The 27,766-nt window shown below is 54.6% G+C and overlaps 1 protein-coding gene across 3 annotated transcripts; it reads right to left on the reverse strand.

Annotated features, from left to right (window-relative positions):
* Nucleotides 1-27,766, reverse strand: FOXN1 (forkhead box N1). 3 transcript variants are annotated; one of them, XM_019731386.3, is made up of 9 exons: nucleotides 27,565-27,766; nucleotides 14,310-14,461; nucleotides 13,477-13,935; nucleotides 10,966-11,076; nucleotides 9,019-9,149; nucleotides 7,551-7,647; nucleotides 3,803-4,010; nucleotides 3,118-3,609; nucleotides 1-1,543 (listed from the first exon to the last, which is right to left on the reverse strand). In XM_019731386.3, exons 2-9 carry the CDS (start codon nucleotides 14,430-14,432, stop codon nucleotides 1,224-1,226), a joined length of 1,941 nt encoding a protein of 646 aa, XP_019586945.2. In that variant the 5' UTR covers nucleotides 14,433-14,461; nucleotides 27,565-27,766; the 3' UTR covers nucleotides 1-1,223. The 3 variants fall into 3 exon arrangements, with proteins under 3 accessions (XP_019586945.2, XP_088658175.1, XP_088658176.1); XM_088802049.1 differs by having other exon boundaries at nucleotides 10,966-11,079; XM_088802050.1 differs by lacking the exon at nucleotides 27,565-27,766 and having other exon boundaries at nucleotides 10,966-11,079; nucleotides 14,310-14,611.

Below are 27,766 nucleotides of genomic sequence, written 5' to 3' on the forward strand. Positions count from 1 at the left end.
TAGCCCAGACCACAAGACACTTGCTTTATTGTTCCAGGACAGGGCACAATGGCAGGCCATCTTGGGATCTGCTTGTGCCTCATCTGAGCCTGGGGCCAACTTCTGGGGGTTCTTGTCACCCAGGCCCAGGGGAGGCTAAGGCCCCCACTTGGTGGGGGTTGGGCTCTCAGGTAGGGCATGGCAGGCAACTGGGCCACAACCCCCTGCTCCAAGGGCATCCCAGGTCTGCCAAGCAGTCAGAGAGGGGACATGGGTGCTCCCCTGCCAGCCTGTACCAGGCCTCCCTTCCCTCAATGCCCAGGCTGCCTGAGACCGCTGGAAGTAACAAGTAAGCTGAAGCCTAAACTACATGAACTTCTTATAGAGAAAGAGTGAGACTGTTGTGACCTGGAGGGGCCCTTCCTGCACCCAGGGCTGGGAGAAGAGTTCACTTTCAAGTTTCCAAGGGCAGGGGCTTTTCCAAACACTTTGTGCTGGAATTGGGCTCAGTTTGGTCCTGGGGTGGACGTTGCCCCTCCTGTGTGTCACTCTGGGGAAGGCTAGACAGAGCATAGGCTGAGGACGGGTAGAGCCTGGCAGAGTTGGTGCTGCTAAAGCAGCCCGCTGGGGAGTCCCCAGACAACTTGGGGAGAGGCTCCATATCTCCTCCTCCTTGATGGGCTGCTGGGATGAAGATGGGAGAATAAATACAGGGACTTTTGGGGAAGATCATGCCTGGAGGGGGCCAGGCCTACTGAGAACGTGGACGTCAGAATAGCATTCGGGGTATTCTTGGACCTGGCCTAGGGGCCCTGAGCTTTTGGTACCCAAAACCCTCAGCTGCCCCAGAAATGAAGCCAGGAGTTGTGATGTAGCTCTGATTCCTCTGGATATAAAGTATGTGGGTGGGAGTATGTCTGAATAACTGTGTACACGCACACGTGCGTGAAGGCTTGAGTGTGGATGAGTGTGAGCTAGGGAGAGTTGTTTTCTTCTTGCCTGGACACTTGTTCTTCAGGGGCTCTGAGTGAGGAGCTAGCCCACCAGGCAGCAGAAATGTGTGAAGGGCAGGATCCTGGGTGGTATCTTCTCCACCCCCAGCTGCCAGCTAACAAACAAGTTGGCTTCAGTGCCCTAGGGGACAGGGAGTGTTTTCCTTCTTTGACCTTTGAAGTGAGCCCAACATGGGCGGCCCGCTGGGACTCCCAGGCCAGGCAAAGGCTGGAGCTGCTGCTGGGCATGGCTCATGCTAGGGCCATGGGCTTGGAGCTGGGGCTGAGGTACACGGAGGGGCCAGCAGGGGCCGTGGGGGGCGTGGGCTCCAGCTCCATGAAGGCTGAGTAGAGGGTAGTGAGGTGCAGGTCACCCAGTGCCCCTGAGGCCCCGCTGCTTGGTGGTGCCAAGTTGCCTGACCCATTGCCTGTCTCTGCCAGACAGGTCCCAGGGTGGAAGCAGTGCGGTGGTGGGGGGGCTGGTGGCATTGGAGATGATGTCGGGGATGAGGTCACCAGTACCAAGGGATCGAGGGCCAAGCTGTCATCCTTCAGCTGTTCCCACAGGTTTCCTAGTTGGGGGAGAGAATAGCTGTCATGAGAGGTACCAAAAGGGCCCTCTCTGCCCCCCTCCCCATGGCTCTCATGTGCTAAATAGAGCAGGATTGGGGTAACACTGACTGGGGAACAGACCCTGGCACTAGCTGTGTGACCCCAGGCAGTTGCTGAACCTTTCTGATTCCTCCTCCCATGTGTGGTCTGAAAGCCATAGCCCAGATGAACTCTGTGGCTCTTTTTGGGGGTTGGGGAGGGTTGAGGATTTGAAAGCTGCCTGTTGGAAGGTTTGATGCAAATGCCTGGGGAGGGAGCGCCAGGAATTCTTCATCCTGGCTGTTGCCCAGGCTCCCAAAAAAGGTAGATCTGCAGCCCAGACCACAGATCTTCCAACAGTGCACTGCAGGACCCCTGAAGGTGGCGGGGCTTGGCTCCCTGGGCCTCCTCCATTGCAGGGCCCAAGGGACAGGAGCAGAGCCAGGAAGCACACCTTACGCTGAGGAGCAAATAGGGCTGCCACTTGATCCTCCTCTTTGTGTCATGTGACCGCCATCATGGCAGGCCAGGCCCCAGTGCTTGCCCCGGGTATCAAGATTACAGGATATGGAAGAAGGAGGCCAGACTAAACACTGAGTGAACTTGGATGCCTGAGTTCCAATCCCAACTCTCTGTCTTTCTAGCTAAGTGACCTCGAGTAAGTTACTTAACCTCCGTGCTTCTGTGAGATGGGTTTAATAATCCCTCCTATCCTATAGGCCCATATGAAGGAGCACACATAAAGCGCCTAGCATGCTGCCTGATAGTTAGTAAATGTTTATAGTAGCCCACATGCCTGGATCTTCCTCTGAGGCTGTTGAGCCTTGCTTCCCACTTCTGGACGGGAGCAAGTAGCTATCTGCGTTTCTTACAATAGCTTCCCAAGACCTGCACTGTCTCCTCATCAGATTGGGAGCTCTCAGAGGGTCAGCTGCCTCTACCTGCTTGTGGAGGCTCCCCATCCTAGTGTATGCAGGGGGTCAGAGACGTGGGTCAGTACCCTCCTCCAAACCCCCTGTGGTCAGTACCAGGCCTGGGATACACTGGAGTTGCGATGGGAATGGCTGGGCCTGGCCACATGCAGAGATGGAGCCGGCAAGATGGAGTAGAATGGATAGAACCTCTCCCCAGACTCCTGCCCCCAGATCTCTTCAGGACCTACCTAGCTCTGAAGCCTTACATTCTTTTAGGGGAAAGACCTCTTTCCTTCTTCTGCATTAAAAGATAAACTCAGAAGAACATCTGCTTCTGGGAATGTTAGGATTCTCAGGACAACCGAGCATGGAATGAAACATCAGGCCCTTTCCAGACTATCCAGAGCTGAGAGTGATTTGATGATGGGGTCAGTGGGAACATATTTAGGGGCACCAGAAGGAGGGCAAGGGCATTCCTTTTTGCCCCTTGGCACCCCCTGCCAGCTCCGGCCTTCTCTGCTCCAGTTGACCGGAAACCCGGCAGCTGGCAGGCTGTAGCCTGGAGACTTGGAGGAATGGGCCACACTGCCAGGTGCACCTCTCCGGGTCTCTCCCACCTCCCCTTCCCACCCCCAGCTCACCCTGGAAGTCAAAGTCGGTGAGAGAGGGATTGATGGCATCCAGGTCAGTGCCAAGGTCTCCGTCTGGCAGCAGGCTGTCATGCATGGTCCTGGCTGGGGAAGGCTCAGCCAGCAGCTTGGTGCTGTGGCTGGGTGGGGTGTGGGCAGGCAGAGGCGAGTCCTGGGGGGTGCCCGGCTGGGCCCGCAGCTCAAGATGCCCATCCGGCTGCGGGAACAACGGCTGCGGAGGTCCAGGAGGGGTCAGGCCCGATGAGAGGTGCGAGTATGTCTGCCCATAGCAGGAGGGCGTGTGCCCCCCAAGTAGGTCCTGCAGGGGATTTTTGCCGGGAATAGGGCCTGGAACTGGGTGGATTGAGTGCAGCGGCTGGGAGAGCCCAACTGGAGGTGCCAAGGGCCGGACAGGGCCTGAGCCTGCCAGCCCAGGGGGTGGGCAGCCCAGCAGTGGTGTGCCCAGCTTCTCCCTCTTATCTCCAATGAGGCTGTCCAGCTCTTCTGAAAAGGCCCGAGAGAGAGGGACACCATGAGACCTCCCTTTCCCCACAAACCCTCCCCATCCTTGGAACCACACTCAGGGCCCTTTCCTCTCTCATCAATTTTCCTTGTTCAGGTTTTTCTTCCCCCCCCCCCCCCCCCTTTTGGCTCATGGGAATCCTGGGCAGTGCCTTGCACAGCCTGTCAGCCTCACCTGGCTTGGCCATGCTCTTGCGTACAGCAATGGGGTCTTTCCTCTTCCACTTCTGCAGCTCTTCCTGCATCTTGTCAATCTTGGCCGGATTGAGGGCCCACAGGCAGCCCTTGCGAGAGGAACTTCCTGATTTGTTCTCCACCTTCTCGAAGCACTTGTTGAGAGATAGGTTATGGCGGACGGAATTCTTCCAGCCATCAGGTGCCGTCTGCCGGAGCAGAGCGAGACAAGAATTCAGGCTAGGATCAAGCAGCTAAAGCTGGTTCCAGGGCTGGCTCCAGAAAAACTGCACTCTATGCACAGAACTGCAGCCCACTTTGGGCCTTGTCCTCCTCAGCACCCAGCCCACGCTTGGTACCCTTCAGTGGTGGGGCAGGAAACTTGACCACCAGTTATTTTCACCTAAAATCGGCCTTCATGCTACCCTATCCCTGGCTGACCCTTCAGAGGATGATGGAGGTGATTCATAAAGGGAGGGCTGCTGGGTGCTACAGAGGCCCAGCTTTTCCCCGACCTGGAGTGAGACCGCTCCCCGTGGGTCTTCAGGCTTCTATTTGGAGCCCTTTGTGGAAAGGGAACTCACTGCTCTGAGGTCTTTGGTGTCAACTTTGGAGAGGGCATGAGGGGGAGGCTATGGAATGTTCTTCTCCTGGGTCAGCCTCATCCCCACTGGGGCAAACGTGGGAGAAAAGAAAGATGGGTGAGATTGGTGAGTGTTTGGGTGTGTGCACATGTTGCACATACATCAGTGTGTTTATCTGGATTTGTGTGTGTGTGTGTGTGTGTGAGAGAGAGAGAGAGAGAGAGAGAGAGAGAGACTGTGTGTATGAGCATGCATATGTCCCTAAATGTGTCTCCTTCGTGTGAGCTTGTATTGTCTCCTGGGAATGAGTCTGTGAATTCATCTGAGTGTGAGGACATGTGTGTCTCTGAGGATGAGTGTGTGTGAGAAAGTCTCTCTGGGAGTGTGTGGGTATCTATGATTGTATGTGTGCGTGGGTGTGAGTGTTCACATGAGTGTGCCCGGGGGGCGTGCCCTGGTGGGGAGGCCAGCCTTCAGGCGGGGGGTGCTCGTGCCAACAGAATAAACACCCATTAGGAGGCCCGGTCATGCCACCAGTCCAGTAATTGTGCCCAGGGAGGGTTGTAAAAACCATTAGGCTGACTCAGTTGGGTGAGAGGCGGTGGCAGGGGTGCCAGGAGGCACCCTCAGTTCTCCCACCTCCAGCTTTGTTCTAGGCTCTGGGACAGTCCTGGGCCCAAAAGGGGCTGACTGTGGGCAGAGCTCCCATTCTGGCCGGTGGGGCCCGTTCACCCTCACCTCCTGGCCCCTCTCCCTTTCAGCTTGAAGTTTCTGCTTAATGAGGAGTGGCCACTCCCTCCTCCCAGCTCACTTGCCCCAGGGAGCAGCCAGGCTGAATCACGCCCAGCAGAACTGGGCCCTGATGCCAGCGTCACTGCAAGTTGCTGGCAGGAACTGCCGGAGTCTTTCTCAAGGGCAGCTGGCCTGGGGCAGGGGGCTGGTTGAGATGACCCCCCCACCCCCAAGGCTCCCAGGGTCATGAGAAAGAATTCTTGAGCCTCCAAACCAGCCAGCTGGGGATTCACCTTCAACTCCCATGACAGTTCCTACTAGGAATCAAGGCTGTGTTGCCTGATGGGCAGCGTTAATGGGCATTGGACCCTTTTACAGCCCCATAAATCTGAGCCTTTGGGATGCCAGGGCAGCCCACACCCCAACCACTTCCTGTTTGGAAGGATGGTCAGCACTAGCAATTATGTCCAGTGGCTGGACACTTCCCCAGTCCCACATCCCTGACTCATGGGGCTACAGGATACCCACCTCACCTACCTTGGGCATGAGTGCTACCCTGGGGTCCACTCTGTTCTTGCCCAGAAAAGTGACCTTCAAATGGGGAGTGAGAGAAATAGAGGAGGCAGGGGATCTTTGAACTAATTCCTTACGTGGATCAGGGAGAAGTATCAGAATTAGAAGGAATCTATGTGCCAACTGGTCCAAATTGACCATTCTACAGATTGGGAAACTGAGGTTCAGAGAAGAAAGGGCCTAGCCCTAGATGGCACAAGGAGGAAGTGACAGACCACAGACTCCAACTCTGTCCCCTAGTTAAGGGCCCTGCCCAGGTCACCCCATAGGGCTGGCTTCACAATCTGAGGCCCGTCCCATCCTCACAGATGCTTTCTCTCTGAAGTCAAATGTAAACTTGGGAGTGAGGGAGTGATGCAACTGCTAAGAACAACAACTAGAACCAAAAAAAAAAAAAAAAAAAAAAAGCTGTCAGACCTCTTCACTCCTCAGCCCCATAAAACAGGGATTACACGGCTCCCAGGAAAAATAATTAAGCCAGGAAGATGAGATGCAGGGAGGGGCTGGGGGCCAGGTCGGGAGTTAGCAAAGAGGAAAGAAAGGCTGAGAGGAGTGGGGCAGAGCCCTCAGTTCCCTCTCTCTGGCCTGGCCCCTTAAAGCTGTGGATGATCCTCCAAAGGATTTAGGGGTTAGGGAGAGTTTGGTCCCCTGACCTGCTGGGGTATAGGGAAGCCCTGGGTACCGGCTGTAATGCTTCTTGAAACCCAGAGACAACTCTCCTCCCTCCACTCCCTTCCAGAACCTTTGGTAGATGACCATACTTTTCCATTCCATTCCTGGCCAGACCACTCTGGCCATCTTGCCCACTCCTCATCTGATGACAGCTCAGCAACACTTGTTTGAATATCAGCCTCAAATTATCCCCAGGCAGGACAATCGGGAAGATATGGGGCTGGGACTTATCCGCTGGCAGGTGGAGCTGAGTTGTGAATTACCTGGGCCTCAGCTCCCGCCCTCGGCCTGGGTAGCAGATGAGATTGTATCCACCAGGATGCAGGCCTTGGAAAAGGCATTCCTCACGTACAAGTTCTGATCTCCCCTGCACCCACCCCAGGAGAAGCGGTCTCTGCTGGAGGGTCTGAGGGGCATGCAGAGAAGGGAAGTGTGTGGTGTGTGAAACCAAACAGCTCAGAGCCAGCAACTGGTCCCACCTGCTGGGTGAACTTGAGCAGATTGATCACCCTCTCTGATGTGTTTGCCCATCTGGAAAGAAGGGCACCTCTTCTGACCGCCTGTATGGAGGGAGTCCAGTAGAGCTCCCAGAAGCCCGTTCTGTGGATGACGGGAACTAGATGTACATGGGAAGGTCAGGTGAGCCAGCCAGTTCCCTGGGACACTCAAAGACCATGAAGCCCATACCCCACTTTCTGGCAGAACTGCCGCTGAGCCTGCCGCCCACAGAGGCAGATCCTAATCTCTCCCTGGAAGGCAATGGGTTCTGCGGTCCCAGCATCCATAACACCTTGGCTGGCCAGCTCCTACCCAAATTCCTCCAGCCCTACGGCATCGTGGGGGCAGAGCTGAGGACAATCTCTCGTCTCTTCCCATGCTCCCTCTCCTCACTTGGGGTAGGTGGATGCTCCTGGAAGCCTAACAGGACTGACATGTCCACCTTCCACCAGCATAAGGTCTGACTCCAGCCTTCTGTGTAACTCTGGGTGAATGGCTTGAGCTCTCTGTTGCACACACAGAACTCAACCTTCATAAGTGGAGACAAGGAAAAGCATGTAGGGGGAAAACCCTCACCTGGTTTTGATTCTGATGCTTCACCCATCTCCCAACCGAATCCTCTGGCTCCAGAGAGGCCTGGCTTGCCCAAGACTTGGGGGTGGGGGCGTGGGAGCAGATCTTGGGGCTTACCTTGAAGTAAGGGAAGTGCTCCGTCATAAAATTGTAGATCTCGCTGACAGGAAGGCTCCCAGTTTTACTGTTCTTAAGGGCCATGAAGATGAGGATGCTGAAGGCAGAGAAAGCCCTGAGAGTTTGAAACTCTGACCAGGACCGGTGTCTCCCCCCACCACCCTTGCCCCAGCCGGAGTCGTCGAGGAGAAATAAACTGCTGCAGAATTATTGGGTGAGAGGCTCTATGAGGTTGAAAGAAAGGATGCAAAACTGTCCACTGAAGTCAGGAATTACAGTTATGTGAGGGTCTTGTGGCAGCTGAGAGATCTAGATTGCAATCCTGGCTTAGCCACTCATTAGCTGGTGACCTTGGGTGAGTGCCTTAACCTCTCTGAGCCTCAGTTTCCTCAGCTTTGAAGTGAAGAAAGTAATAGCTACCTCAGAGTTATGAGGATTAAGGATGATGCCTAGCACATAGAAGTCACTCATTAAATGGAAGCTGTCATTACCAATCCGCCCTCAGCCAATTGCATACACGTTGGATAGTAAGGGAGGGAATCAAGGTTTCTTGAGACTTTACAAAGTGCCAGGCATATTCTCTCAGTTAATCCTTCCAAAGGTCTGAATATTGCCTTTCCTCCTTCCTTCCTTCCTTCCTTCCTTCCTTCCTTCCTTCCTTCCTCCCTCCCTCCCACTCTCCCTCCCTCCCTCTCTCTCTTCCTCCTCCTCCTCCTTCTCTCTCTCTCTCTCTCTCTCTCTCTCTCTTCTTTCTTTTAACAGATAAATAAACAGAAGCTCAGAGAGATTAAATAACTTGTGTGTGGTTTCACAGCTAGTAAATTCCAGGGCCTAGACTTGAACCTCGTTCTGCTAGACTCCAAGAATTGCATGTGCTCTTTCTGAGCATCATCCTGCTTCCCGTAAAACCCTTCTCTGTGCTCCTGGCTGATGTTTCCATTCCTTTTCCTTCCCCTGAGCTCACAGTGGCTGATGACCTGACCCCATGTGGAGCCTGGCACACAGGAGGTCGAGGGTCACTGTCGGTTGGATGAAGGAAAGTTCAGATGGAAGTTCTCCCAGATGGGCTGGGTGCTGCTGGCCTGGCACCTAAAACCCTAGCCCCAGAGAAGGTACACAGGATCTGGCAGACGCTGAATAACTGAGTTGCCTCTGCAGTCCTCATCCCTCCCTTATTTCCAGTAGAGCTTTGGGGTAGGGCTTCTCTCTGTATCTGGGGAGGGAGGGTGTGGAAAGGGGGTGAGCCACAGACATGGCTCCCCAGGGTTACACGAGAGGTCAGAGGTGATCTAGTCTACCCCTGTCGCCACATAGGAGTCACCTCTCCAACATCCTCTGGAAGCCCACTGGCTGGGACTCTCCCCACCCCACGTCACCATTACCCTTATACCATGAGGATTCCATGCCTCAGTTTCCCCAGAGGTCCCTCACTCCTCTTCCTTCCACCCAGGAGTGCTGGGAGACATACCTGTAAGAGTAGATGGGTTTGGGGAAGAGAGGCTGGTGCCCATCGGTGCTGGCCTGGGGTGCAATCCGCTGGTACGGATAGTGTGAGGAGCCCAGGTAGGGTACAGGGTAGCTGCCACCACCTGGTGGGTACTGTAGAGGTCAAAGGGGCAGAGTGGTTGCCATGGGAACCGGCCTTCCCAAGGAGGGGGGTCCCCTTCCCCCATTCATATACATCCAGAGAGGGAGCTAAGGCTAGATTCTTCTCTTCCCGGTTCTAGCCTCTATCACCCATTGTCATGGGCTCCAATAGCTATCTGAGGGGGCTGGCAGTGCGTGTGGACATCTGAAGGCCTGTGAGGAGACCCACATTCCAGAGTTCAGGATCTCAGAGGCCTCAAAGCTCCCTTCCTCCAGCTCCTTTCTCTCAGGCCCTCTAGGTACTCTGGTTGCCATGGTTAAGGGATAGTTGTCTGGCTGGGCTACAGGTGTGAGGGGTTGCCCTGGCTTCTGCACCCTTCCGGACAGGAGTGCTGGACAGGCCTCCCTTGCATCTCCTGGAGCAGCTGGGCCGGAAGTGTGATGTCCAGCCTGGGCGTTTGCTGGGCACTGCCACCTTTTACGAGTTTCAATGGCTCTTTGAAAGGGCCGGTCATGGTGGTGGGCAGGTGGGGGTAGGAGGTGGTTTTACAGCAAAGGGAGTGGCTGCGGTGCCAGGGATGGTGTTTTATGGGGGCGAGGAGGGGGAAGGAGACTCTGACTCCCCCATCTACTCCAAGCTGAAGTGCTTTATCCAGGTCACCCGAGAGGCACTTAGTGCCTGAGTCACCCTCTCTGCAGGCTCCATAAAGCCCTGGGTGCGGCCATCTTGTTGGAGGAGGGGGTACGGAATGCAGAGGGCATCAAAGCAAGGCTGGGCATGGTGAGGCCATTTAAGGTCTGGTAGCCCCTTAGCCCTGCTGTGGCTCATACCCTGATGGGCAACCCTGCCTCAGGAACACCTACCCTGTGTCAGACCATGAGCCTCAGGCTGGCTTTGGCCATTCCAGCTGGACCCTTCATGGGATGACCTCTCATGTGTCCCCTCTGCTTCCCTCCATCTTTCTTCCCACAAAGCAAGCAGTCTGACTACCTCCCCCCGCCACGTGCCTGCCTCCCTGGCTGGGCCAAGATTAGGGCTAATGCCAAAGGCTGGGAATAGAACCTGCTCCACAGGCAGGGCTTGTCTTAGTGCCAGGCTGCAGGTGGATGGAGCTCGGCGCTGGGCAGCCACTTGCTCTGTCTTGCCCGGTGACTCCTAGGAACTGCTTAGCTGCTCTGGGTTTCTTTTCTTTCTATCTCTTTTTAAAAACCTCCATCCCATGCCTGTGTGGGGCAATTACTTGGCATCCTATACATCTGGGAGGAGCTGAGGCTGGACAGTGGGGTAGGCAAAGGGGAAAGGGCCAAAGATGATGGGGACTTGGAGCTTCCAGGTGGGAAGTCCCCCTTACCCCATGCCTGGTCCCACCCTGTCTAGGCTAAAAGCAAGTTTGAGGCCAAGGCCACATGTTAAGATGGTGGCTGACCCAGATGGCAGCCCATTGTTCCCTGCCTTTCTCAGCCTTCTGTATCACCCCACACACTCCTTTTCTCTCTGCCCTGTCTTTGTCTGCCTCTCCTCCTTCCTCCATTTTTGGTTCACATCTGGGCCCTGGCCCAGTCTCAGCCCCATTCTCTTTTCTAAGACCTCTCATGTCCTGCCTGGGTCTCAGAAAAGCCCCACTCAACCCTAGAGAAGGGTAATTGCTTCATGCCCCATGAACCGCTGTCCCCCACCCCAGGTGGCCCAACCTGAGGGTCAGGGCCCTGCCGTCCTTACCTGCCCACCCAGTTGTGCACAAACTCGCTCATATGCACACCCACACACCACAAACCCACATAATATCCTGAGACCCTGGGAAAGCATGCCCACTTGCCCCAGACCCACCTGGTGGAAGGGGGGCTGGGAGGAACAGTACATGTGCTGCAAGGGAGGCTGGAAACAGTACATCCCAGGACCACTCTCCAGAGCTGGGGGCTTGACCTTGACTTCTGACCCCTGCTGGAAGAAAAAGCAGATGACTAGGCTGGGCTTTGTTTTTCTTGCTTTTTCTCTTCTGTGTCTTAATCCTTCCACAAAAACAACCCCTACACGCCCTCCCCCAAAGCTTGTTCCTGGAGAACAAACAGAGACCAGAGAAGGGCAGGGAATTTTCTGAGGGAACTCAGCAAGTTAGTAGTGGAGCTTGGGCTCCCTACCTCCCACCTCATTGCAGGTGACAGGCTGAGTGTGGGCTGTCCAGAGAAGGGGGGGGGGGAACTTGTCAATGGTTTCACTGAGGTTGAGATAGGGCCAGAGAGCTCCCTGGAATGGCGCAAGGGGGCAGTGCCTGACCCCACTCATCAAGCCAGGCCCTGGGTCCTGCTTGCTGGTTCTGAGCCTCCACCCTCTCAGAATAGGTCTGCAAAGGACATCCCGGAAAAGGTCACAGCTCCAGAATTCCACTTCAGAGCCATGATGAGGGGAGCACAGGAAGTGGCCAGACAGGTTGGTCCAGCTGGGGACCCCAGACCCTGCCCCTTCCTCTTCTGCAAAGCCCAGGGAAGCTCCAGCAGACTCTCTGGAGGGTACTGGTGAGTCCATCCCCAACTCAGAGCCTTTGCTCCCTGCTTCAGGACGTCTGCCCAGTTGCTGGTCTGCATGAACCCATGGCACTCTCTCACCCTGGCACAGGAGCCTGTAGCTGCTGATGGTGATGGTGACCAGACTCTGGCTTCCTATGAATTGTGAGCCCTACATAAAGCCCCCAGGGCCTAGTACAGAGCTCTACCCTGAGTAGGGCCAGGAAGGGTGGTCAGCTAGGTACTGGAAGGTAAATAAAACCCGGAGGAGGTAGACCCCTCTTCCTGGGGTTCCGAGGGGCCTTGGGAAACAGCATCTGGGCCCAGAGGGTCAAACCAGCTGTGAGCTCTTTCTGGGTGTGCCCTGGGGTTGCTGATGCATAGATAACCACAATCATTGAATCTCAGGCCTGGAAGGGCCAAGAGCACAGTGTCCAACCCTCTCATTTGGCAGATGATGGGGCTGAGCCCATGAACGGGAAGTGATATGCCCGGGTCACCTAGATTGTCGACCAGCTAGCTATGGGTCTCTGGACCGAAACTCTTCTCCACTGTGCAGGGGGTAAGGGCTTGGGCTCAAATCTCAGCTTCACCTCTTATAGGCCAAGGGACAACAAGTCACTTGATGTCTATGAAGCTTCAGTTCACCCAACTGCAAAATGGAGATAGTAGGAATTCTTTAGAGGGCTGTCGTGAGGATTAAATAGGGGCACTTGAAAGATATCACCTAGCAGAGTGACCAGGGGCTGTCACTGGGTAGACATTTGGGGCATTGGGGGGTGGGGTGGGGGGAAGGGCAGGTAGTGGCTGATGTGATGGCGCCCTCACTGTGGGCTGCTCTCATATTCAATGGGCCTGAGGAGAAGCCACGAAAGGGCTCCAGAACGAGAACAAAGTCCTGTCTTGACCACACCTGATAGGTGCCCAACCCATTTCTCTATCTTCCAAGCCTGGGAAACAGGCTTTTGTGGGGGGTGGCTTCAGGATGTAATGGGAGCCTGTTTGAAAGCAAGAGGTAAGAAGGGCTGAAAGGCATTGGGAGTAGGAATAGCCCAGGTTGAGTCTGCTCAGTGCTCATCACCTTGGGGACCTCCAAAGCTGGGGGGCAGGGAGCAAAGCTCTTTTTGGCTTTCCTCTTTCTGAGGCAACAAGCCTATGAGGCAGATACTGTGAAACATACTTTTTGGATAAGGCTCAGAGAGGCTCAGTTACTTGTCCACGGTCACACAGCTTGTGAATATGGCGGTAGAAGGACATGTTGACCTTCCAAGGTGCTTTCAGGCTACTTCTATGAATATACCTAAGCCCCACTCTGGGCAAAGAATGGGGTCAGGAAGGGTCTTCAGGGAAGACTTAAGCCCTCTCTCAGCTCTGTGTGCCCAAGCGGAAGCGGGAGAGGGGAATATTGTGCTCCCTGGCTCCTCCCTAAACCCTTTCTCTTGGCCTCTGGAATGTGTTTTTCTTCTCGCATTTGCATATGGGCGTGTAGGTCTGGCTGGGGATTCTTACACTTAAACAAACAGAGAGAAGTCACACACTGGAATCCTGACTCAGGAGCCTCTGGGAAGCTGCCAGCTTCCTTAGCCTGACCTGCCTCCCCCATCTTTCCCCCTCCAAGCTGGACCAGGCCAGCATCCCTTCCCCAGATGACCTGGAGGCCCAGAATGAAGCCAAGAGACCCCAACTCACTAGGCTTGCTGCTTGCCTGATGTACGCTGACTCTGAGTGGAAAAGTCTGGAAAGGGAAAGTGGGGAGTTCAATCTCAGAGGACTTATCTGGGCTGCTGGGAGCTGGCACAGAGGGGAGGTGGGATGACCACTGACCACTGGTACTTACCAGGACTTGGGGGCTGTGCTCCTGGCTGGGGTAGGGGAGCCCATTGCACCAGGCCTCTGCAGAGAAGCCAGGCAGGAAGGCCTCAGCCTCCCCCACATCGACAGGAATCTCCTCGAAGGCCTCCAGCACCTCCGGAGTCTTAAAAGAGTGTCCATCGAGGGCCAAAGCGGCCTGAGCCTCAGGGAAGATGTCCTCCTGGAAATGCCGCTTGTATGGGTGGAAAGGCACGTGGCTGCCTTTAAGGAAGCGCCCGGGGCTGCTTGCTGGGCCCTCCTCAAAGCCGAAGACTGGGTACTTGTCTGAGGGTGACAGCCGGAAGGGACCCGGGCCAGGTCCAGCTGGGCAGTGGCCTTGCTCAGGGCCTGGTGACGCGATGCTGGGGCTGTGTGGGGGCAGTGAGGGTGCCCTCTCTGAAGGGCCATCGGGCACAAATGACGAGCAGCTGAAGCCGGCATGCTTCTGGGTGGACAGAGGGTAGAGACCTGTGAGTGGGGGCTGGACCAGGACGCTACTCTGTGCTAGGGTGCAGGGGTCTGGGGCTGAGTTCTGGGGGGTCCCCAAGTGATGGAGGAGGCCTAGCCTGCCCTGAAAAACCAAGTCTGGGGAGGGCATACTGCTCTTAAACCTGGGGTTCCCCCAGTAAATGGATGTACATTCCTGCCCTGGGAAAGCCCCAGACTCAAGGGATAAGCAAAGGCCATATCTGAATACTTCTGGATCTTGGAGCCACTGGGTACTTGTTTGCTGCTGGAAGGGACAAGACAGACCCAGAGGGTCCCTGGGGAGTAGGGGTTACTGGTCCACCAGCCCAGGCCTAGGTGCCAGGTACTTACGTTCTGTGGGGCAGGGGAGCCTGGGAGGCCTGGCGCCTGCATGAGGTCCCCTTGGGGCTCGCCCTCCAGGATGGTGGGGCCCGGCAGCGTGACGTCAGATTGCGGCGGGAGCAGTGACACCATCACCCAGTCCTGGCCTCGAAGAAAGCCGGCTGCGATGAGAATGAGGACCAGCGTCGAGGGGTGACGAACCCTAAGTCCACCACCTCCACTCCCACCCCATCCCTGGGTTGGCACCCTGACTCCAGCCAGACATCTGATGACCAAGGGAGAGACAGGCAGGCAGAGAGACAAACAGAGAAACTGAGAGAAACATCAACAACACAAGGAAGCAGATAAACAGTGTGAGAGAGTAAGACATAGGGAGAGAGAGCAAAATGAGCCAGGTAGGAGCCTCCCCACCACCTCCACTGCCCTTCAGGGAGCGAGGGCTTGGTGGCTCTAGACTCTGCAGCTGCAGAGGAGTGAAGTAGTAATGGTTCCCAGTAAGCCCCTGCCTCTGGCTCCTCGCGCTCTGTCTCTTGTCTCCTCAATGCAGGACTGGGCTAGGTGGCGGTGGCACACAGACCCTGTGCAGTGGCTGAGCAAGTGGGTGGTCCTGAGAGGAAGGGGAGCTGGAGAGTGGGCTAGGCTCAGGCCTGGGGTGGGAGTGACCCTCACACGACAAGTGACCAGCTCTTAGCAGAGGCCGAGGCTGTAGTGCCACCCGTGGGGGCCTCGGCCTTGTTGGCATGGCTATCGTGTACACCTGGGCATTTGATTGCCTGGTGGACCAGCAACTCTGCCATGGCACTGGGGACACTGCCACTGGTCCGCTGTAGCATGTCTGGCATGTGCTGTTTTCTCCTACGTCCTTCAAATTTCATCTCATAGCTGTGACTTTGTGCAGGCCACTGCCCTTTCTGAGCTGTCGTTTTACCGTTTGTAAAACAAGGGACTTGGACTACATGATACCTGAGGGCTCTTTCTGCTCAGACCTCCTCGAATTATAGGAGAACTGTGTCCCCAGCACAGCCACGTGGTTGAGGACTCAGTTCCAAGCCAGCCTTGGCCTTTCCTTGCTAGCGGTGCCCGCAAAGCTCTCTGGGCCTCAGTCATCACCTACAAATCAGGGAAAGAGCTCGGGCCTCTCTCCTGGGCATGCTGTTTCAAATGACATCCCGCACACAAACGATTTAGCACAGTGCCTGCCTGTAGTAAGTGCTCAAAAAATGCCAGCTCTCATTATTAATATCATTATTAGCATGGCTTTTACTGCCATTGTCATCCTCAGGTCTCTGCCTTCCTTCTCCATCACCTGCAAAGGGCAACTGCTCTTGAATTTACTCCTCTACCCAGTGGTCTCTGATAAAGGCTACCATTTGTTGAACGCACGCTCTGGGCAGGCCACTGTGTAAATGATTTGGAGAATTTTCTCATTGGTTTGTCAGAGCACCTCTGAGGAAGGTACATTATTAATTCTACTGTTCAGATGAGGAAACTGAGGCTCAGAGGAGTTACGTGACTTGCCCAAGGCACATAGCTAATCCTTGATAGTCAGGATTCGAACTCAGATTTGTCTAATTCTGGAGGCTGCACTCCTCTTACAGTTTCTTCATTTGCTGGGGGTCAGAGTGGGGGTGGGATAAGTTGGGGGACAGGCAACAAGAAAAGCATGAAGTTTACACTTATCCCTCCTACCCAAGACCCAGTCAAGCAGAGAGGGATAACTGTATTTATTTCCCAAGCCATACTCTCCCAGGAGCTCTGGGAAGGAAAGATGGCTTTGGTGGCCCCATAGTACCTAGCCCGGTGATAGCACATCTTTGCTAAATAAACTATCTTCATCGTTTGACATTAGACAGGAAGGGAAGGCATTTGCCCAAAGTCCCTCAGGGGATCAGTGGTGAAGGAGGCTGGTAGCTGGGGTCCAGCTGGGGGCCTAGTGGGAGGCTCTCCCGCCCCTTCAAGAGTCTCCACCGCCCCTTCTCCATGTCCTGGCGCCCGCTCACTCGGCAATGCTAAATGTGGCGTGACCGGGGAAGCGCCGAGCTGGCCGTAACTGGACACCGCAGTGGAGCAGGCATGGGGCCCAAGGTGCAGGGCAGCTCATCTCCAGCTCCGCATGACTGCCCGGCCTCGCCCCCACTCCCTGGACATCTCCTGGACAGCTGTGGCCTGCCTGCCACGCCTGGCCCCAACCCAGAGCTGCTTTCCCAAGGTGTTCTCTAGCACCTCCAGAGGCAAGGCTGGGGGCCCTTCCTCCCCCAAGACTCAGGCTTTGTAACAGGTGGGGTGGTGGTCACTCCTCTCTCTGGAGGCCGAATAAGATGTGGTTAAGAGCAAGAGTTTTGGATTTGAGCCAACCTGAGTTACAGTCCCAGCTGTGTCACTTCCTGGCTGAGTGACTTTGAACAAACTGGGTAATTCTTTGTATCTCACTTTGCTCCTCTGACAAATGGGGCTTGTGGACCAGCCTCACAGGGTCGCCATGAAGATTAAGTGAGAGGACGCGTACAAGGTGTCTGACACATAGAAGACGCTCAAAGACGTATCACACATCTGGCCTCACGGGCCAAATGTGGCTGTGGCCTCTGACCCCAGACTCGACTTTTCCTGATGGTCTCGCTGCTTCAGGCCTGGCAGGCTTGGGCAGACTGGCTAATGATCCCATGCCCAGGTGGCAGCTGCCCTTGCCAGCTCTGTCCTGTCTTCCTGGCCTTCACTCAGCCTGCCTCAGAGGGCTCAGACCCAAGTTCTGCTCCTCTGAGACATGAACCTGCGCCCCACCTTGGGCCTCACCTCCTGACGAGGGTCTGGCCTTCCCAGAAGGACCCCTGCAGCATCTGCTTCACTCTTATCCTTGCACCAGCCCCTATATTCCAGGATACCATCTCTAGTCCTTTTTGAGTTCCTGCATGTAAGAGGACTTAATTGAAGGCTTCAAGTCATGGTCATGGCTTTCACACCCCAGGGGCTTGGCCAAACCATCACCCCCCCTCCTCCAAGCCCCCCGGGGACAGGATTAGAGCCAAGGAGGTTATACAGAGTTTGAAGGCCCATTCCTTGATTTGCATAGAGGATGCAGCAGTTTCGGGAAGGTCCTTGGTGCAGGGTTTCCTCTGGGAAGGTTTTATAAATGATAACTCTTGATTCGGGACCAGTGGTTACCTCAGCCAAAATTCTATTTTACAAATGAGGAAAGGAAGCTCAGAGAAGAAGCTGTGATTTGCCTAAGATCACACAGCCCGGGAAAGAGGGGGTCCTCCATCAACTGCAGTCCAAAGGGCCCTCCTGCCTCCGGGGCAAGGTGGACGGGCTCTGCTTGGTGTATATTGGGGGGGTCCTGTCCAACACAGGGAAGGGCTCACTGTGGGGAGAGGGATGAGGCTGCCTTGGCCCCTGACCCCAACCTGGAGTAGTCGGCAAAGCCCCGAAGTTGGTTGATCTAGTTCAAGAGCTCTGGGATCAGGATAGGATTTGAATCTCAGTAACTGTAGGACCTTGGGTGGACAAGTTGTTTAACTTCCTTCTCTGGGCCTCAGTTTCCTCATTTGTAAAATAGGGCTAATAATACATACCTCTCTGGAGAATTAGATGAAATATTGCTTGTAAATAGCTTAATGCATAGTACGTGCTCAATAAATTATAGCTATTACTAATAATTAACAGTGGGACAGAGTTAATTTAAAGCATTAGCTCGGGATGGGGGCAGGGAGACCAGAAGAAACTCCTCTTCCTGCTTCCCACCTCCGTCTCCCTGACACCCTCCTCCTCCCTTAGCAGAGGCTAAACTTCCCTGCTCCTGATTTTCTGGCCTTAGAGATCATTTTATCCATTCCCCTGCGGCAGAAAGGCTATAGAAATTCCCAGGGATTAGAGTAGGAAGGAGGGGGTGACTGTTGCTTTGGATCCGTCAGGAGGCCTCTCTGATGGCTGACAGCATTCTGGGGCTGACAACCTCTATTCAGAAAGAAGGAATCTTTTACTGACGGCTAACCTTTATCCTGCCTGCTGTAGGGAGCACCGTGGGATGTGCCTGCTCACACACCAGCAAACCAATGCCGGAGGTCCAGTCGGCTCTCTTCCTCTCTCAGAGCCCAGAAGCGACCCCAGATGGTTCTCATCACCGTGCACTTAATGGGGGTTCCCACAAGCCACAACCTACCCCTTCCTGGGCTGGAGCTAGGCGAGGACTCTCAATGTACCCTGGGGTCCCTCCAACTGCAAGGATGACCATCAGCCTAGCTCACATCTATAAAGCGCTCTGCAGCTTACCAAGCACGCTTGTATCTATCATCTCATTTCATCTCCTTTCGCTCCAGAGGGGAGGAGGCAGTGGTGCGCTGGAGCCAGCAGCTATTGATTTTCAAGAGCCAATTGTGTCCATCTCTTCCCAACTCCATGTTCGGTGAAATCAGCCCATATTGGACATGGTGGGAATATTTGCCCATGGAAATTAGCAAATACTTACAAATTACAAAGCAGAGCCTTTTAGTTTTTTTTGGAGAGCTGTTTGCTGAACATTTATCAGCACATCACTGGTCAGGGAACAAGGTCATTAACCCCATTTTTCAGGGGGAAAAAACTGAGGTCCAGAAAGAAGTGACATGCTCTGGATGTGTCACTTCTAGCTAGAACTGAAAACCACAACTCCTGATTCTCAGCCCTCGAGAACCCCAGTCACACCCCCAAACACACACACTCCAGGGGTGTAACTCTGGCAAAACGTTCTCTGAAGACCATTTCAGTATCTGGGCATTTTCTCTACCCTCTGTTCTCTGAACTTCTCCTCTTCCCATGATCCTTGGTGAGTGGGAGGGTAGGGATGGAGAAAGAGGTGGACTTGATCTTCTGTGGAGTTGGAGGGAAGACAGAAATGACCTTCTAACCTGAGTAGGAGAGTGACAGGTAAGAAATTCCCCAGAAAGCTTGACAACGGGATCGGCAATGATCACTATCGAATCCCTGCTGTGTACCTTTCTCACAAACAGCCAGACCTGTGTCCCCTCTACCCAGCACATCTCCCCACATCTCATAAACCAGTTCCCTAGTGCCTCAGGACTCAAGCACAAGGGGCCATTTGGGGGTGGGGGCTGGGGAACACCTGGTTTTCTGGTTGTGTGACCTTGGACAAGTCACTTCCCCTTTCTGTACTCAGTTTCCTTATAAGTAAAAAGAGGCACTGGAATTATTTGCATCTAAAGATGCTGAAGCTGGTCCTGGGATGTGTCTATGGTCCACAGAGCTGTCAGCTAGGTTCAGACCTCAGGAGAGAACTCCCTGAGGAAATCCTCAAGGGGAACAAGAACAGCTGGGTGAGTTATTATATCCCAGAAGGGAAGTGCTGTATTATCATCCCCATTTTATAGATGAGGAAACTGAGGCTCAGAGAGGATGACCCAGCTTGGCCAAATTCACTCAGCTACTAAATTATGTTCCCCAGGATTCAGACACCAGGGTGCTTCAAAGCCAGGGTGCTTAACTACTATACCACATGGCCCCACCTTGGGGACACCTCAGCGTCCTTGCTCACACATGGAAGCCAGGGCGGCAGGTGGGGGGCAAGGTTGGAGCTTTCCTTGGGAGGGTCTGTCCCTGCATCCCCTGTGGGCAGCTGAGTCACAGAGGACACCGAGGGCCCTCACTGGGCGCTCTCCACACTCCCTCCTACCTGGGCTGCCTCCTACCCGCCCTTTATGAGAGAGGTGGAGACGGTGCAGTTCCGCCTTAATGGTTTCAGTTGCTGGCTGCGGCAGCATGTTTTATGAGGGGTGGGGCCATGCCCAATGCTGCCTGTGGCCCCACCCGGGGCTCCACCCGCCAGTCTGCTGGGAGGGGTCCCCTGGAGCAGATCGTTAATTACCTAAGGGGGGGTAGCAGGGAAGGGCCTGGAGGCTCTCTCCTGAGGCTTGGGCACCCCACGATACTCAGCATCTGGAGGTGCCAAGAAGAAGGAGGTTTCTAGCTCCTCTCTTCTCATCAAGGTTGGGGTTTCTGAGGCCAAAATTCTGGCCCCTCTGGGTCTTGACCCTGCCTGGGTTTCAGGAAATGGGTCAGGTGCCCTTGCCTTGAGATCTGATGAAAGTGATTTGAGAAGCAGCTACAGACAGATAGAAAGGTGCAGTGGGGAAGAAGAACAAAGGATGAAAAAACAAACTTGTCCTCCATGTGAAACTTTCCTCAAATCTGAGCCACTGACGATTACAGCAAGGTCATTCCCATCCCCCAAATCAGGGCTCTCTCAAAGCCACTTCAGTCATTCCCCGGCCTCTGGAAGTAGGCTGGTCCTAGCGCATCGCTCAGAATACTCATCCTGAAAAAACACTTAAGCCACCTTTCATGCCCAGGTCCGACTTGGAAATTCTCCCAGATTTTATCTCCCTTAAAATCTTAGTCCTCTTATCTTGTCCTTCCTGCCATTCACCAAGGGACACTCCAGAGGCTAGTAAATGGCAACAGACTCATCCCTTCTGCAGAGTGGGTCCCAGTCTTGCTGCAGATGCCTGACGCCAACAGCTTTCTGTTCCCGCGCACTTCTTTACCTAGCACCCCTTCCTTTCCACCATCCCTCACCACGTCTGGGCAGCTTTCCATCTCTCCAAACCATCCCCAGCCCCTGCCACCCAACCCTGGCCCCAAAGGAGCTGAATCCAAGCACTCACAGTGGGCCCTGGGCCATGGCCACCATCACGGCTTCGGGGAGTCATCAGGTTAGGAACACCCCAAGAACCTCCATGGAGGTATAAATACTCCCACATACCTGGACCGGCCCCCTGCCTGAGGGCTGGGGCGGGGCTGCCTCCCCAGGCCAGGCAGGCAAGTCACATGCCCCATAAATGCTTAGGACCACAGGCACTTCCCAGCAGCCCTGGGGAGACAAATTGGGCCTGACCTCTCTGGATGGATAGACCATGGATGGGTGGGTAGATGGGAGGATAGATGGATGGACGGAATCTACAGATCAATGGATGGACAGATTGAAGGATGGACAAATGACTGGATGGAAAGGTGAATACATGGATAGATGGACAGTGGGACAGATTACTGGGAGTCCTCGACCTACCTGTGGATGCGTATTTGGTAGATGGGAAAGAAAGGATGCTTGGTTTCAAGGAAAGAAAAAATGCTACCCCTCAAAGCTTCCATCCATCCCTTTCTGAGACACACCTACCAGGACACCTTCTCTCCTCTGCGATGGTCACCTAGTCTGCGAGACTGGCTCCACTGGGTTCTCCCTACTCCTGAGATGCACCTTGTCAGGGACCTTCCACCTAAACACTCCCAGTCCCCAGGGATCTTTTGCTCTCAGGTGTCACTCATGTTCTGCCTTTTCCTCCTTCTTGCCTCCTCTGGAGTCCACGCTCTGAGGCTGTGAGCCCATCTCCATATTTTGCTCCCAGAAGCAAGGTCATCTTGCCCTCAAAGGTTAGCAGGGGAAGGGGGGAGACAAAACTCTCAATTTCAAGAACATGAAACCCTTAGATGGGCAACTTAGGAAGAAGATGCCTCCCGCCCCTCACCTTCCACAGCGATTTTTAAAGGCATGACTGGGTCTGATGGTGAGAACAGGCCTGGCAAGGGACTTGTAGGTGACGAGGTGACTAGAACCATTGGGGCCTGGCTGGAGAGCTGGGCTCCAGGACTTCTTGCTGAATCCTCCCAGAGGGAAGTGTGCCTAACGCAGTTGTCTGAGGCCTTAGACACTTCTTTTCCAGAGAAGAAAATTCCTTCTAATCTACAGTCTGCCCAGCTGTGAAAGGAACCAAGGTGGGGAGTGACTGAAGGAATAGGAGGATTTTTCAGATTACGAAATACTGCCTTCATCTTTCTTTACAACAAGCTTCCTTCAGCCATACTGGCTGAAGTGGGTGAACGAACGGGCTGGGGGATGGGAGGAAGCTGCTTGACTCTTGAGTACCCATTAGCTCTGCTATTCCAAGGTCCGGAAGTCCTGCCCCCATATGAAATCTCTCAGGGCGGAGCCTGGTGGTCCCACCTCCTGCCTCTCATGGGCGGCTTGGTAACTGGCTTCAGAATTGATTGGCTGTGATGGTGACTGGCAGCTGAGGATTTGAGCTGTGAGACCAACAGGGATGATGAGGCTTGGTTTCACCTCATCCCCTAGCCTGGCATTTATCATCTCAGAAGTACCCCCTCCCCAGCTTCCTCCTGGGCTCACAGGGAGTCCTTCTGCCCAAGGACCCTAGTGACATCCTCTCCCAGCTCTGCCATCAGCATAGACCAGTCACAGGAATGAACCTCATTTCCTTCTTTATAAAATGGAATCCTCATCTTTGCCCTACATACCTCACCTGGCCGTCCTGGGGACTAAATGAGAACCAGATGTCAAAATGTTCTGAGGAAGACAAAGTGACACCATCGTGTCTGGTGCTGTGGCCTCCTCCCCTGGGTTCCCAGGCCCATGGGATTTCAGGAGAGGGATGGGGGCTGAGATATCCACCCTTTCAACCATTTGCCCTTCCCAGGGTGCTCCTCACTGGGGTGGTCCCCTCTCTGCTGGGCCCCCCTCTGCTTGCTCACCTTGTGGGGGCATGAGATGGCACAGGATCCTACCGTCCCTTGGAGCCACAGGCCTCTCACACTATACATATCATTATCAGAAGGACTGCTCATTATTACCAATCTATTATTAGGGATATTAATTCTTCCACCACTACTAAAATACAGATCTAGTACAAGATAAACACATACTAGTGGAGCCCCTCCCCTCATGCCATCCGCAATACACGCTCGCACACACACAAGGCAGGCAGTAAATTCACTGCCTTGGCCTTACCACACTTTGGAGTGAGAAGAGCACTTGGGAGGCCCTCCCAATGAAGCCCATCTCTATTTGACAGACGGGAAAACTGAGGTCCCACCCACGAGAGGGACTGTGCCCTGCAATGCAGGTGCCTGCGCACGGGCCCTTCCTCCAGGCACCGGGGCTGGGTGAAGCTGGCTCTGAGCACCTATTCATTTTCTTGCCCATCTGAGGAGAAGGACATGGAGAAGTGACAGGTTCTGGGGGTGTTTCCCTGGGCATTCAGCTCCTGGGCTCCAGATCCTACCTTTCTCCCTTGACTACCCCCAGATCCTCCTGGGCTTGGCACTGTCATCCCAAAGAACTTTTTCTCCAAAACTTTTCTCACCGCAGAGAGACTGGATATGCTAATGGAAAGGCCCAGAAAGACTGAGACCCCCCTCCACATGCTCTGTAAGGCCCAAAGTGGGTTCCAGGAACACCCCCACACCAAGAGGGGGCTGGGGACACCTCTGACAGTGAACACTTCTGTGGTCACTCTGGCTCTGTTGTGGGGTAACACACCTCTAAGTGCAGAGTCTGATAATTGGGTTTTTTGGTGATATGTGTGTGTGTGTGTGTGTGTGTGTGTGTGTGTGTGTCCTTGTGTATGTCCTATGCCTTCCAAAACTGATGAGCTGATGTAGTCTGGGACATGGTTGTGGAATTTACAAGTGTAGGTGGGATCTCCAACTGTCTCCGGGCGATCCGGTTCCAGGGACACACCCCATTCTGTGTGTGTGCGCGCGCTCGCTCAGACTGGCTGTAGTTTGTCAGAAGCAGTAGTTTCAGGCTGGGGGAGCAGGGCTTGAAGCTGACTGACATGCATCCTCCCATGAGCACGGGGTTGAGGGTTAGGTCAGACGTCCCAGTGGGCTAGCTGTTGTATCCTTGGGGGTCTCGAGGGGTACCCCCGACCCAGAGCTTCCAGAGTAGTCATGAGAGAATACGTTCTCTTTTCTCTGTGACTCACAGCTGGTTCTCAAGTCAAGTTCCCTGAAAGATCACGATTCAGCTAATTCTCTCCCTGGCCCCATTAATCTGAGCTGACTAAGCAAGAGCCATAGGCGGGGTAGAGACCCGGGAATGTTCATGATGGCCATTCCTAAACAACCTGACAGGCCTCCTTGCTTCAGCTTCTGTCCATCTCCCTGCCTGGGGACTGGCCATGCCAAATTGGATCAGATACACCCCCAGCCTCCCAAAAAATGTTGCCACTGCCTCCCTTTAAGGCCCTCTGAGCATGTCTCTCCATTTCCTCCTTCTACCTGCCACCCACCCACAACGTAGCGAGATCCATCTGGACATCAGATCTCACCTGTCTTGTTGCATCTGAATTAATTTTTACTGTTTGGCCAGCATCCAGCCTGTAAGGTCCAGATGGGATTGGGAAGTTCAGGGCTTCTCTAGGGATGATCCTATCCCATCCATTTTATCCTAGTGGCATGACTCTGGGCTTTTCCTGAACACTGGAGAAGGTGGAGGACAGATCAGGACCTGGTGGGGGCGCTGATGAGGGGTGTTGGACGCCGAGGAGTATTTCCAGTGTATGGAAAGATCCATACTAGGGAGCTGGAGATGGTGTGGATGGGAATATAGAGTTAGGGATGAAGATGGAGGTGGGGCTGAGGAAGTGAGGTGAGGAGGGAAGAGAGGGATGGGGTTGTGGAGATAGAGGTGAAATTGGGGATGAGAACTTGGATAGGGGTTGGAGATGGGAATGGGGAGAGGGTGGGTTTGCGAATGGAGACAGGGATGGAGGGGCAGGGTTACGGATGTGGTGGGGTTGAGGTTGGGTGTGGGCAGAGAGATGGAGTTAGGGGCAAAGGCTGGGAATGGATTAATTGGAAAGACCGAAATTATTCGGGGACCTTTGATTGATGCTTCTGAGATGCAGTCTCTGGGAGGTCATCTTGTCATGCCCCTGCTCCTGGGCATGTTGCCAGCCCAACCACACCCTTCTCAGATCAATGGCTGCCTCTCCACTCAGGAAACCACCTCCTGTGGTCACACACTCTAGCCAAACTCAATTTAAAATGCTGAAACGTCTCTCTGAAGACTAATGTCCATCTCTCCTGCTACAGAAGCAAATCTAGGCCTGTTAAACTGCCCCCTGCAGGCTTCAGCAGGGATGGTGGACTGTGACTGGGAAGGAAAGAAGGGCGGGCATACCTGTGGGATCTCTCTGTCCCCTGCATCGCTCTGTTATGAGGAAACAAGGGGAGGCAGGTAGAAGTGGCTCCCAACAGCCCCCTCCTCACTAGAGTATGGAGATGGAGAGACTAATAGAGGGGCAGTGGGCATGGGACCTTCTTTCTGTCCCTTCCTGTATACAAACGCCCAGGAAATTTCAGTGTGGCTTGGTAACAGTCTCTGGCTATGTGCTTGAGCCCTGTGCAGGCAGAGGGGGTTTTGTTGGTCCATGAAGACTTAAGCAGGAAGGAGGGAGGTTAGACATCAGGAAGGACTTCCTGGTTGGGAAGGATGGAGAGCTCACGGGAAGTGGTGCTGTGTTGCTTACTTAGAGGGCAGATGGTACTCTCCATGGGGGCTAAAGGAACGCTTTCCCTGAGACCAAGGAAGGGATACACGACGGCTTCCCAGAAGGTATGTGTCACCAGTGGACTATCCCCTTGTCTTCAACTGTCCCAAGACATTTTCCTTCACATAATGAATGATGAAAGCTGTCGGCTGGGGACCATGTGGGGTCTGTGCGTAGATGAGACAAAGATGGAGAGCATGGAGGGGTCCTAAACCCCCTAATTTTCCCCTTGCCTTCCCAGGAGCATAATCGAGAGGATTCTGGGGCTCCCTGAGCCCCTGGGAAATAAAGTCCTCTGAGAACTCCCTGGCATTCCTGGGAGAACAGGTTCCTGGCCCTGGGAGGTGAGTGAGGCGCCGGGCCTGGGGGGGCAGCGTGCCTCAGCAGGCCCTGGAGCCGGGAGCTGAGCTCTGCAGAGGCAGGGCAGGCGGGGCTGGGCGGGAGCTGGGAGGACATGTGCCTCTCCCCATGGCACCTTTGCCTCTGAAGATCCCCAGTCCAATTGTGGCCCGGCCTGGCCCACCAAAAGAGAGGGGCCAGGGCAGGCGGTGCTCCTCCCATCAGCTGGGCATGCCCTTCTACTGCCTGTGTCCTAGGGGTCAGGGAATGACAAAGGTGGTGAAAGTGCCTAAGCCAGGCACAACGGGAACAGGAGTGGAGTGCAATACCACCTTCCCCACTCACCCTCCAATCAGCCCAGAGGAACTGGCAGCAGAGCTGGCCCCTGTAGCACTAGAGACTTCAGACTATAGGAAGGACTTCATGGCTGGGAGAGAACTGATCGCTTTTCCTCCGTCAGGATTAGGAAAGCAAGGAGGGGCCAGCCCTGTCTGGTGTGGGAAATGACCAGCCTAGATGCCAGGGGACAGGTGAGATGACATCTCAAGAGAATGGTCCCTCTCCACTCAGGTCCTTTCCCTCTGACCAGCTGTGGGCCACAATGCACATACAAGCATATTCCCCCACACCTGTAGGTGCAGAGAGAAGAGGCAAACACACCCACTTGTGTGTTTGGACATTTAATCTAACTTGCTTCTTTGGACATTTAGGGAGGGCCTGGGGGACTCCACGGGGAATGCCAGAACCTTACCTGACCAGGTAGGGGGTGGGGAGCAGCCATGGGAGCCAGAGGGGGCTTCCTGCTGCTTCAGCCATTTCCCTGCAGGCGTTCACTTCCCAGACCCCAATTCTAGGCTTCAAGGGTCTGAGAGCTCCCTGCATGTCCCAAATCTGCTTATCAGGCCTCTTGGCTTCAGTGGTCTTGAGGAAGAGAGAGGTTCCTAGATCTCCGGGGGTTTCTGCCTTGACTCAGCATCAAGGTCCGGCCACAGCACCTGTTTGCCACCTGTCTGTCTCTCCACCAGGTGCACTGACTCCTTCCTGCAACTCAGGTCTCCCCCCAGGCCCGAGGCATCTAGACCCCAACCCAGGCTGCCCTGAGAAGTTGGCCAACACACACCGTTGTCACCACCCAGCCCCCAGAGCTGAGCTCTCCCCTCTCCATTTGGAAAAACCACTGATATGGGAATCTGCCTTCCCGTCTTTCAGCTCAAGTTTTCCAGTTCTAGCACTTCCGAGTTCTCATTTTCTCCCAGCACAGGGTGGCTAAGCACACCCTCTCCAACACACAGAGGCACGCTCAAAATCCAACCAACACCGGACTGAAAAGCCACGCTATAGCAAGAAGGATTGAAGTTAGACAACCTGGAACAGGAACAAGAGGGAGGAGCGTAGAGGAGGGGGTCCTCCTTGGCCTTCAGGCACTCACCACACTTCCTGAGTCTCCCTTGAGGTGCAGTGAGAAGATGGAGAGGACCCCAGTGCTCTCAGTTACTTCCCAGGGCCCGTTAAAAAAGTAACCCCCCACCCCATGCCCTGGCCCAGCCCTGCTGGCCTCCACGGCTGACTGAGGCCGGGTCTCCTCTTACCTGCTCAATGAAGCAGGTCGGCGTGGGGGCCCAAGGCTGGGGGGCCAAGAGCTCAGTCCGTCTGTCAGTCCGTCAGCTTGGCCGTCCCGGGTCTGTGCTGACATCAGGTGAGGGGAGGCAGCTGCTGGGTGAGCCAATAATTATGATATCAGCTTCCCCTTGCCCCGAGGGGCTGCTGCCAAAACGGGGAGAAGAACAAGGT

The sequence above is a fragment of the Rhinolophus sinicus genome, chromosome 12, assembly GCF_057876585.1.
Source record: "Rhinolophus sinicus isolate RSI-liver-muscle chromosome 12, RSI-T2T, whole genome shotgun sequence".
In the NCBI taxonomy this organism is placed as follows: Eukaryota; Metazoa; Chordata; class Mammalia; order Chiroptera; family Rhinolophidae; genus Rhinolophus; species Rhinolophus sinicus.

Excerpts from the sequence above, each read along its gene's own strand:
- FOXN1 (XM_088802049.1), bottom strand. The coding sequence starts at position 14,432 with ATGGTGTCACTGCTCCCGCCGCAATCTGACGTCACGCTGCCGGGCCCC. Across the intron at positions 9,150-10,965 it reads CCCAGCCCCCCTTCCACCAG|TACCCACCAGGTGGTGGCAG; the intron begins GTGGGTCTGGGG and ends TGACCTCTACAG. Across the intron at positions 4,011-7,550 it reads AGCACTTCCCTTACTTCAAG|ACGGCACCTGATGGCTGGAA; the intron begins GTAAGCCCCAAG and ends CTGCTCCGGCAG.